This window comes from Stigmatopora nigra, chromosome 14, assembly GCF_051989575.1.
Source record: "Stigmatopora nigra isolate UIUO_SnigA chromosome 14, RoL_Snig_1.1, whole genome shotgun sequence".
Taxonomy (NCBI): domain Eukaryota; kingdom Metazoa; phylum Chordata; class Actinopteri; order Syngnathiformes; family Syngnathidae; genus Stigmatopora; species Stigmatopora nigra.
Window position 1 is genome coordinate 5638584 of NC_135521.1, and position 11969 is coordinate 5650552.

The following is an 11969-nucleotide window of genomic DNA, read 5'->3' on the forward strand; positions in this document are numbered from 1 at the left end:
TCTTTAATAGAGTGGTCAGAAGAATTGAAAAGTATCACTACTTACACATCATTTGTTGTTGGTAAAATTTGATTTTGCAACACTCTTGATAGTAATGGAGGATGCTTTTGCATTTTCCTTGTTAATTAATTGTTATATTGTTAAAATAATGGATCGACCTAATCATTTGAATGTTACATAACTCTTGTAACACAGCATAAAGAAAGTTTTTTTTGTAAAAAGGCACGATAACAACAGGATATGTTGAATCGTGGATGCGTTTCAACATGTTTTGTGGACACGTTTTGACAAGCCAGGCATGACTGATGAACATTGTGACTTTGTGAGTCATGTGGCGAGAACTACGTGCATCATGTCACCCACAAGTACACCTCTTCTTTAACGTTTTAACTGTATTCTTTTGTGTATTTGCATGGACAGAGAAGCCAGTCTGCCTGTGTCTACCCATCAACGCTAACAAGTCCACAGGGTGAGAATCTCTGCTTTGCCACGCCGACTGTAACATTGTTATTTTGGGGTGGAGCCAATGTTTGCCAATTGGTAGTCGCCAAAAGCAGCCATCTTGTTTTAGGAAGTGAGCGCAGATGCTTTGACTTAAGAGACCCTTGCATCTCTGTAAGAATCTTTAAAGGAGTTCCCTATGAACCTCTGAAGGAGGCCTCATCATAAGAGTACTTGATGTATAATGCAAAATGGCAATACTGCATCTATTTTAATGCATAGGACTTTGCAAAGTTGTCAGTTCTTATTCCAACAGACGGATATTGATGCCTTCTAATCCAAAGCAGATTGTATTCCGAGATGCTTTAATGATTCCGAGTGTAATCGGAGCCCAGAATAGCACGTCGTCATCCCCCTCTCTTTTCCACATTAACCTCCCGCCGGCGTCCCTGGAGCGTCTCCAGCTCGCTCTGGCCGCCACGCCAAGCGCGCCCACCCTGGCGCCGTTCCACCCTTCACATTAATCTGCCTTTTGCCAGCTCCGTTGGCTTTTTATTCCCGCGACCGCCGGCGTGCTCGTGTCTCCCCAAAATAACAAATTGGAAAAGAATGGCGGTTAGGACGGGCCTGCATTTGTTGGCCGTGATAAGATAGGAGGCATTGCGATGAAAACTGACAAAGGCTTCTCTCCTTGTGTGTTTTTCAAAACTGAAGAGAGTTCAGCAGCAAGACCTTCGAGCAGACGCTTGGGGTGGATTTGTGTGGAACTGCAGGTAAGATTCAACTTCTCGAATAATACATAGCTATTTGATACAAGTACCATGGTTTGAAAGTGTTTCCCATGTCTTCCACAGGCCTGACCCCGCCCACCACGCCGCCTCACAAGCCGGTAGAGGACGACCTCTTCAAGCCGTCTGAGGCTAGAAAGGGCGACCCCTCCTCCATCCACACGTCCGTCCAATCGTCAGCCGGAGGGGTCGGCGGCAGCCTTCGGGGCACCTGGCTGAACCGCGCCCAACAACGTAAACTTCCGGAGCAGACGGAGCTGTACGCCCAGCTGCGGCGCATGGGCCAGACCGGGGACGCCGACGCCTGCCCGGGCTTCGGCGACCACGACTACTGCGCGCTGAGCCTCGGAGAAACCCGCAAGCGCAGCATCGCCATGCTAGGCACCATGCTGCAAGGGTCCCGGAAACCCAATGGCAGCGAGGTCACAGCAGAAAACGGTGTCCAATCGGACGAGCCTGTGATATCATCACCGCCTCCTGACTGCCAATCCGCGGTGGCCTCGCCCCCTGCCTCAGAGGAAGAGGCGGAGAACTCCTCGATGTCTCGCTCACCCTTGCCTACCCTCCATGTGTGTCCTGACTCTCCTGCCAGCAAGACCGATTCCAGGTACAAATTTCACTGAGGATATCATGATCGACTGTGTGTAGCAATTGCCAAATACGGGTGGGAACCTTTAGGTACCTCCCGATATGATTCGTAATACAAAACACACAATAACAATAACCTGCAACTATGATCAATTCTTCCGTTGGATATCAATTTATGATCTTCCACCAAACAACCCATAGACACTAGTCTAGTAGAATGAACAATTTGCCCTCCTGAATTCGGATACAGTATAGATGTGCTTCTATATATATTTATGTGTATGGATATATATATCTCAGCAACACAGTTACCTATTTATATATTTATTCATGTATTTATTTATTAACTTACTATTAAGTACCTGTTTGTGTATTATGCCTTTCCTATTCCTGCATCCTCACCTTCTTCCTACTGCAACAAAGAAATTTCCCGATTACGGGATGAATAAAGTTATCCAATCCAATCCAATCTATAGTCAAAATGTATTGGGCGTCAGCCAGTGTCAATGGCTGCCAATAGACATTAATTTTGGTCAACTGTCCACTCTGTTACTTCTTGTTGTTCGCCTACTTTTCTTCCCTCCCCCCAATCCATCCACTCACTCTCCTTTTTATTTCTATTTTCCCCAGTGAACACTCGGAGATATGCCCGAATGAGGAGCAGGTCAACAAAGCCAAATCTGATGAGGTACACAGTGTTCCAGTTTGACGACAAAGTGAATCACTACACTGCAACATCTGCAATGCTAAAACTCTCCCACGTCCATCTGTGTGTTTTTTCCCGCCTGCTGCGGACCGTTGCCATGGTTTCCGGACTGCCAGGAGAGCTGTCAGGTGTTCTACATCCACAACCTGCCCAGCAGCATGACCCAGAACATGTTGAGGAAGCGCTTCCAGGTGTTTGGCACGGCCGACGAATGCAAAGTCATCATCTGTAATGAGTACGTAACCAGCCAGACTTAGTACTTTTCAAGTCATTTTTTTACACTAGAGAAACTAGAAAAACTAGTCTCATGCCCGAGGAAATCTTCCGCTTCGGTTCAAAGTGCTTATTTAACCATCTGCTGTTTTTTTCTAAAAGTACGCTGAGTGGCATGACTGAGCAACATGCAGTTTAATAGTTATGCATATAAAGAGGAACACATTTTCAGCCTCATGGTTGAATGCAGCAAATTATAGCTCATTTTGATCTGATTGATGTGACATTTAGTGATTATTCAGAGAAAACTCATACTTGAAATTGTAGTCAGTTTTGAACTTTCCATTCTTATTTAAAGTTAATGTTACATCATTCAATACACAATATTTTACAATACAACTGATAAACAGGAAAAACAAACTGTTACTAAATGGAAACATTGTTTGTTTTTTGCAGTTTTGGGTGAAAATCCATTAAAAAAACAGTCTTGCTCAGACAATGGGTATATTTCAGAGTACTCTTACAAATACAGGGTGTTCCAAAAAGATTGAGTCCATTTCGTAGGCCAATAATATTGACAATTTTCATTGGAATTACCTCAAATTTCACAGCTTGTGGAGAAGTTTTTGTGCGTTTGGTATATCTATCTTTTCAGGTTAAGAAATATCATTTTTCGTGTTACAGTGTGCTTCTATGGCATGAAGTGGCCACACTTTATTTTGTTATTATTGGAAAGTCTTGACTACACATGGTTGGTTCTATTTAGGAAAAATGATTCCCAACTAGGCTTTAGACCATACCTCTGTTGGAATCTTAGCTTAAGCAGTAGAGCATCTCCCCACTATGTGAAAGATAGTTGGTTCAAAACCAATGTCTTGCAACTCGTCACTTTTCAGGTTTAAATGGAAATGTAGTATGCCAGCCCATGCCAACTTAGGAGGTGGAATGGGAATTTATCTTAAGCAGTAAAGCATCCCCTCATCATGTAAAAGATAGTTGGTTCAAAACCAATGTCATGCAATTTGTCACTTTTCAGGTCAAATGAAAATGTAGTAGGCCAGTGAATAAGTCATTGGCCTCCCACCTCTGTGGACCTGGGTTCAAATCCTGGTTTGCTCCGCTTACCTATCTTTTTCCCACTGAAAGGTACCATAAAGTACTAAGTGTGATCTAGGAGTGAAAAGAGTCAGAACAGGTCCCTGGTGGCCCAGTGGATAAGTCACTAGTCTCCCACTTCTGTGGTCTTGGGTTCAAATCCTACTGCATGCAAAAATTTTCCCACTATTTTCAGGTAAATGAACAAGATGAGAGTCCATGTACTACTGCCTACTCTAACAGGGTGGTGGCCCAGTGGTTAAGTCATCAGTCTCCCCCATCTGTGGTCCATGGTTCGAATCCAAGTGCCTGCAAAGATTTTCCCAATATTATTATTCAGTTAAAAGAATAAGTTCTAATGCCTAAGTGTTTAACTGAATAAGTCATCAGTAGTGGATGAAGCATTTTGTCCAAAAAATGACTAAGTGTTTCACCCATTTTCCTTGGATAAAACGTTTCAACATGTATGTGTATGTAGAGATAAATGTATAAGTACTACAGTCTTCTCTCATGGGTTGGTGGACTAGTGGTTAAGTCTTCCGTCTTCCACATCTGTGGACCTGGGTTCAAATCCAAGTGCAGGCAAATATTTTCCCACTATTTTCAGGTAAATGAAAGAGATGAGTGTCCATGTACTACTGCCTACTCTCACGGGGTGGTGGCCCAGTGGTTAAGTCATCGGTCTACCACCTCCGTGGTCCATGGTTCTAATCCAAGTGTCTGCAAAGATTTTCCCAATATTATTTTTCAGTTAAAATAATAAGTTCTAATGCCTAAGTGTTTAACTGAATCAGTAGTGGATGAAGCATTTTGTCCAAAAAATGACTAAGTGTTTCAGGTAAATAAAAGAGGTAAAACTATAAGTACTACCACTTTCTCTCACTGGGTGGTGGCCCAGTGGCTAAGTCATCAGTCTGTCGCCTATGAGGTCCTGGGTTCAAATCCCAGTGCAGGCAAAGATTTTCCAAATATTATTCAGTTAAAAGAATAAGTTATAATGCCTAAGTGTTTAAGTGTATAGGTCTTCAGTGGTGGATGAAGCATTTTGTGAAAAAAATGACTAAGTGTTTCACCCAGTTTCCTTGGATAAAACGTTTCAACACCCATGTATAAGTGGGGCACGAGTTGGTGTAGTGGGTTGCACACTCGCCTTTGCACGGAGAGAACGTGAGTTCGCTTCCCGGTGTCGGCGGTTCACTGACCAAGCAAGCGGTCGAGGGTCGGCCGAAGGCCGACCCGAGAACGCCTTTCGCACAGACAGGCCCTTCAACTGTCTTCCGAACTGCCGAAGGCAGTTCGGAATATAACCTTTTGCTGAAAAGTATGACTAAGTGTTTAATATAAATTAAAAAGTTTTTTCTTTTTTTCTTCTTCTTCTTATTCCATTTACCAATTCTTCTTTCCAGTTATTTTCAGCCAAACGACGGCAGCGAGAATCGAACCCAGGTCTCCCAGACGGGAGTCCAGTGAACTAACCTCTGTGCCATCCAAGTAGCTACACTTTCCTTAGTAATCATTTCAGTGTCTTGACAAGAAGTACACAGAAACAACTAAGTGAAAATGTGTCCCAACCGGGATTTGAACCCAGGTCTCCCAGACGAGAGGCAGTGTAGTTAACCTCTACGCCACAAAGGCCACACATGATTGTGGAAAGTCTTGACTACACATAGTCGTTTGTATTGAAGGGAAAAATGATTCCCAACCAGGATTCGAACCACACCTGCCCACAGGGCAGTCAGGCGACTGAACCTGTACATCACTACATCTTGCAACTTCTCGCTCTTCAGGTCAAATAGAAATCTAGTAATCTTTCTTTTGGACCTGAATAAATTGTTTTACTGAGAACATGACTAAGTGTTTAGTTTAAATTAAAAAGGTTATTCTTTTTTTCCCCCCTTTACTGAACTTTTACCTGGATTGGAGCCCAAGACGTCAAACATTTTGAAACACTTTGTAAATACACAGCAAAATTATGTTAAAGAAACAACGGTCTGTCATCACACATTCACAATGATAGATGTCAAATGAGTTCATCAGATTAGACATCTGGCGCTGCGAATGGCACCCAACGAGTTGAGAGGCACTTTTGGGGTTAAAAAAGCCTAACGATAGGCCATCGGGATATAGTACACAGTGATATATCACCCTATTGATCCGTCTTCACACTTTCAGGGAACGCTGTGGCGTCATAAAGATTCGGCAGACTGGCATCCAGCGGCACCGACGGGAGCGCGAGAATGTTTTCCAGAGCGTGACCACGAGTGGAAGGAGACTGACGAGGAAGCGCTATATCGACCTCGGTAATTACTGCAATAGCACAACAGATTTAATGTCATATTTTATATTGAGTAAGAAAAATGTTATCATACAAGTCAAAAGTTTTTCTCAATTCCTCAAATAAGATAGTCTTTTAGCTCATCATGATTCATTTGTAAACAATAGAATGACTTTTTCAGAGCGCTCTAGTAAAAAAGATAATATACCTAAAATATGTAGCAGTTAATTCATCGCACTGCATTGGTTTATCAGATATCAGTTGGTAATATTATGACTTTTGTCTCTTACAAGTATTACAACAATAATCTCGCAACTTTAATCTCGTAATGTTTCAACACACAATTTTATCCTTGTGATATTACGACTTTAAACTCCTAATATTACGATTTGAAATTTGTAATGTTACATCACATGATCTTATCCTTATTCTTACCGACTTTAAATTTGTAATGTTAGTGTTTGTAATGTAATCGTATATTATTACGACATTAAACTCCTAAGATTACAACTTTAAATTCGTAATGTTACAACACAATTTTATCCTCGTGATATTTCGACTTTAACCTCATTAGATTATGACTGAAATTTGTGACATTACAACGCACGATTTTAACCTCGTGACTTTACGACTTTAAACTCGTACTAATGCTACGACTTTAATCTCGTAGTCCGCTTCAACTTTCTCCGTTGAACCCCAATATCGGATATACAATACAATTATGAATGTCATTTTAGCCAATACAAATAAGATCATTGCTTTACTGTTGCACATTTGTCATTGTAGACGAGGCTGGTCCAGGTCCGGTCAAAAGCAAGTACGACACGCTGGACTTTGACACTCTGCTAAAGGAGGCACAGAAGTCACTACACCACCGCTGACCGTTTTGCCGCGCTGGCTCAGCGCCGTGACGGACCCGCCTTATTAAACGCCGCGCCCGGCCTCCGCCGCCGCCGCAGCAGCAGAAAGAAGCGGTACACACCTCTCCATGCAAAATGTTTACATTTTTGAAAAATCGTCGGGAGTAAAGCGACGATAAAAAAAACTTTGATTTCATTTTTTTTTATTTTTGTCGGGGCGGGGGAGGGGGACAAAAGCGGCTACTTTGTATTCGCTACGAGACCAGCTGCGGCGCGACGTCCTGCCGAGAGAGACCTCCGTAGCAAATCCTCATCGTGTGTGCGCGTGTGTTTGTTTGTCTCTGTTTGAAAAAAAAAAAACCTGGGTGGCGGGAGGCATCCATTTGCCGTTACACGAAAAAAAAAGTGTTTGGTTGTAACAAAAAAAATAACGGTAAAAAAAGATACACGCTTTGTTGGATGTTCTACATGGATAAAATCTATAGTGTGTGTGTGCAAAGAGTATAACGTTCAATGTAAAAAGGTTGACAAAGTTTACAAAAAATTGATTTCTTGTTTTTGTAATTGTAGTGCTTCCTTGATTTGATCTATGCACCGTTGTTGGGAGGATTTTTCTGCTTTAGCCACTGTCAGCATCGACGCTAAATCCCCAAACTTTCTACATTGCCCCCCCCCCCACATTTGCTCGTGTTTGCTTAGCGACACTGAAACGTCCAAATGGCAATATGGGAATGTTCCATCACCAGAGCTAAAAAGGTAGCTTGGATAAGCTGTCATTTGTTTATTGTTTGCATAAAATGCTGTAATGATAGTTATCAGACAATAGGCCGCACCCACTAAATTCGAAATATAAATCGTTTGTTTTTTCTTGTTCAAACGGGACTTTAAACCAACTTTAAATCACATTTACGACGACTAAAATCCTCAACTCTATTGATACTCAAAATTTTTTCGATCCCATTATCGATACAAAATGCATTTTAAATGTTATTTTTTGTCAACTATGTTTGACCTCCAATCTTCTGTCACTTAAAAACTAAATTGCAATTCTAAATAAAGATTATCAAGATAGAAAATCCAAACAATTTTAACTGATTTGAACTCCGTTCAATCATTAATGGCAGCGAATCGGTTCAAAAAAATGTAATTAGTTCTTTCTTTGGCCAAGATGCATCCTCCCTCCAATTCATTTAGCAATAAACAACAAAAGAAAAGAACAAAAGTAGCGGTTTAAAGTCCAAACATTACAGTAGTATCTTATTAAAACAATCAATTAAGGTGGAGCATTCCCACATTAAAAGGGTATGTCCCGGACTACGTCTTGTTTACATTTAAATTCTAGTCCGCCGCATCCGAAAGCATGACAATTGATTGCCAGCGGTGGCGTTGCCATCACCAGAAAGATCCCAAACCCCCTCCTCGACCCCCCCGGGCCGACTGAATCGTGTTGGTTTGATCCGATGGAATGTATTTGTCGTGGTGAATGTAAACATCTTTATCAGCATTTGTTTGCACCAGACTCACCCAGTCGGACGGTGCGAGGAGGGGCTTTGTGTTGGCGATTGCTAAATTTTCCAGTAAATGGCGCAGGAGGTGTCAGCTGAGCATCTCTACCTCACGTCCGTGTGCCGTTGCTCTCGCCGCCGCCATCTTGCTATATCGTCAGGGTTCGTTCGTCCAGTCAAGCCGCTTCTTCGTGCCACCGTCTTTGTACTATGGGAAATATAAAACTTCAATTGATGGTTAAATACAGGCAGCTGTGGTTGGGAATTGTAACATTCAAGAACTGGGAGAAACGATATATGCACATAAATATTACATTATTTTTCCTGCAAAAAAATGATAGTTTTTACTATGCTGTAATGGATATGTCATCAATTATGATGGTGGACTGCTTTTCGTTCATCTCAAAGGTTACAAAAACGTTACTCTGCGATAAATTCAAAGTGTGCTGGTCACTAAATTGAGGCTGAGCTAAAATCTCATCAGTCACCACGTCTAACTGCCATTTTTTTACTGTATTTTGTTGATCATTTTCACAGTATTTTTGGTTTAGTTTCCATTTTTCAACCGTACAATTCTGGCAACCACGGCTGCCAGTACTTTACTGAAAACGTAACATTTCTTTCTTTTTTTTTTAAAAAGTAGTCTTGGATAAATAATAAATTCCACTACCATTTCACATGCGAGCGTGACTCCGGGCGACATCGATTTAACATTTTAAACAGAAACGCTCGGCTTTGTGTGGCATGGGGAAGTGGCTTTAGTTCTGAGTACTTCCTTTCCTCGCCAAAATAACAGTAAGATCTGTCTGTGGCCTGCAAAATGGGGACAAAACGTGACTAACTTTATTCCTAATATGAATCCCACACCTTCTTAACTTCAACCGCACCCCTTCTCACAAGATAGACCCCGCCCCAATTTAGACCACACCCCCTTCTCGCAAATTTCGCCCCTCCGTCCGTCTTCCGGGCCGCAGACAGATCCACAAACCGCAGCTTTGCGCAGGTTCGAGGCCTTGTTTTTTCAGCTCTTTCCACCGCTCATCAATACGCACGCACGCACACACAAGAACGTTGAATGTTTACATCATGGTTTACATAAAGAAAAGAATTAATATAAGATGATATAAAAATAGTATGTTCGTATAAATAACGTGTACATAGCACTAAACACAGTGTGTTTGATTTTGGCGGCGGCAGCAGGATTTGGAGGTCACGTTGACGTACAGTAACTTGACGCACAAAGTCCGACACTGTTCAATAAAAAAAAAAAAAATCCCTTTAGACGATCGCATTGGTTTAACTTGGTTGGGTTTTTCCCGTGTTGTTAAATGCAATACGCAAGAATGTGATCGACACCTGTACAGAACTCTATTTTAATCTTGCACACTTGAGGTCCTAACTGGGATTGTGAAGGGTGAGGGGGGGTTATGGGACGCTAACAAGAGAGCTGATGACGACGATGATGATGATTATGATGAATACATAGCCAAATTTCAAAGTAATTTTCAAATGACATCATCTAGAACACAATAGTAGATAAATCTTTGATCCATCTTTACGTAACAATTGTTGGTACTATTTGCCAATATTTGACCCCCCGACCTCGTCATCATCGTCATCATTCTCTCCACGACGGGTGTCGTCACGATTTTGGCGAAGCCTTAAAATCAGCACGGGGCTGGCTTTTTCGCGGCGCGCCCCCTCCGATCCAATCCCAAGCGCCACTGAGGACATTTGTTGATTCTGAACAACTTTTTCAATAGCCATATTCGAAAAAAAAGGTATATACATATATATGAATATATCTCAATATATATTTGTGTGTTTGTGTAGATATATCGAGATGATGATCTACTTTCTTATAGAAAACTTTGATGTTGACTTTTTTTTTTGTTGGCTTTGTTTTTGCTCCTCAAGTGTTTTGAGAAGACACATTTTAAAGTGTAATAATAAGCACTGTCCACGTGGGCTTCATCCAATCAATCCAAATAGGAAGAATAATAGTAATAATAATAATAATAATAAAAATACTAATAATAATCAAACCTTCCAAAGGGAAAAGAGCCTCATTATAATGCAATATGTCTTGCTCTTTGGGATAAGTAGATGGGAGAAAAACGGGATTAAAAACTGTAAAACTTGACCAAAAAAAAAAAAATACAAACAAAAAGAAAACAAAAAATAACCACCAAGTTTGGCGGCTTCCTTGTTTTTTCTGTTCAGTGCTAAAATGTTGATTTATTTTCTACTATTTTTTTTTTTAAAGGAAGAAAAAAAATGTCATCAAGCGAGATAAACCTTTAAGGATGTCAAATGAGCACTTGGTAGGAAAATGAATATAAAGTGGAATAATTAATATAAACATATATGTGTGTGGAACAAAAAGATTAAAAGGGCATACGTTTTATTTTGACTTTTGATGACTATCAAACTCACCTGATTTTTCTTTTTTTTGGGGCTAAAAATATGCTAAATACTTCTAGTGAGATTTTATATTTTTACATATGTTTTTTTTTTTTTATTTATGCTCCACTTAGCTTGGATGTTTTGAGGTGTTTTCTCCTTTTTTCTTTGTGTGGTTTCACAGCAGGTAAAGAATGTGGAGAGGAGAGGGGATCAGGGACAACAAAATAAGGCATTTCAGTATTTTTCAATTGTTCAAATCTAGTTTCATAGATGTTATTGTTATAAATTATATTTGAATTGGTGTACATTGTTTGAAAACGGAAACGCTGGCTTCCTTTTCAAATGAATCCATTTTTCTCTTCAGAGATTGTTTACATTATGAAACTGTAGAGACGTTGCTCCTCATATACTGTATAAAGGAAATATATCCGTTGATTTTCCCGAAATAAAACCCTAATGGACAACAGTGAAGATACTACTCTTGATTTTTTTCCAGTTTCTACGGTGAAAAATGCTATGGATCACTACAGTGAATATTTCTACTTACCTTACAGGCACTGATTGTGATCTTTTTCTTGTGAAATATTTTTATGATTATCACTACAGTGAACATTACTACTTACCTTACATGCACTGATTGTGATCTTTTTCTTCTGAAATATTTTTATGATCTACACGGGTCTGAAACTTGAAGCCGTGAGACAATATTTTGCAGCCCCTTTTGAAAATCAAACAGTATTTTCACATAAACAGCTAACATAAAGGTCACTAACATTTTCAACTTGATGACCACACTCAATTTTTTTTATGTGACATTGACGATGACACATCCAATCACGTAACCCCCCCCCCCCAATCCCTATAAATTAAAAAAGAAACCCTCAGAAATACTTTTCCAAACTTTTGACCACCCAATTAAAAACATACAACCCATTCATTGGACTGCAAAAAAATGACGTCTTATAGTCAGACCATGACAAGACATAGTCCGCTTCCATCAATTATCTTATCACTACTAGGAAATGGGCCCCTGCCATCTCTCCTGCTTCAAATGAATTGGACATCTATTGTCCTGGATGAAAGCCAATGAGC

General features: G+C 40.6%; 1 protein-coding gene across 1 annotated transcript in view; it reads left to right on the forward strand.

Annotated features, from left to right (window-relative positions):
* The window catches only part of ppargc1b (peroxisome proliferator-activated receptor gamma, coactivator 1 beta), a 42807-nt gene extending 31455 nt beyond the window's left edge, over window positions 1-11352 (forward strand). The window contains exons 6-12 of the mRNA XM_077732647.1: window positions 421-469; window positions 1156-1214; window positions 1296-1836; window positions 2448-2505; window positions 2640-2758; window positions 6004-6131; window positions 6893-11352. Coding sequence (XP_077588773.1) covers window positions 421-469; window positions 1156-1214; window positions 1296-1836; window positions 2448-2505; window positions 2640-2758; window positions 6004-6131; window positions 6893-6987 — 1049 coding nt within the window. The 3' untranslated portion in view covers window positions 6988-11352. The remainder of the gene's footprint in view (window positions 1-420; window positions 470-1155; window positions 1215-1295; window positions 1837-2447; window positions 2506-2639; window positions 2759-6003; window positions 6132-6892) is intronic.
* The last annotated feature ends 617 nt before the right edge of the window (window positions 11353-11969 follow it).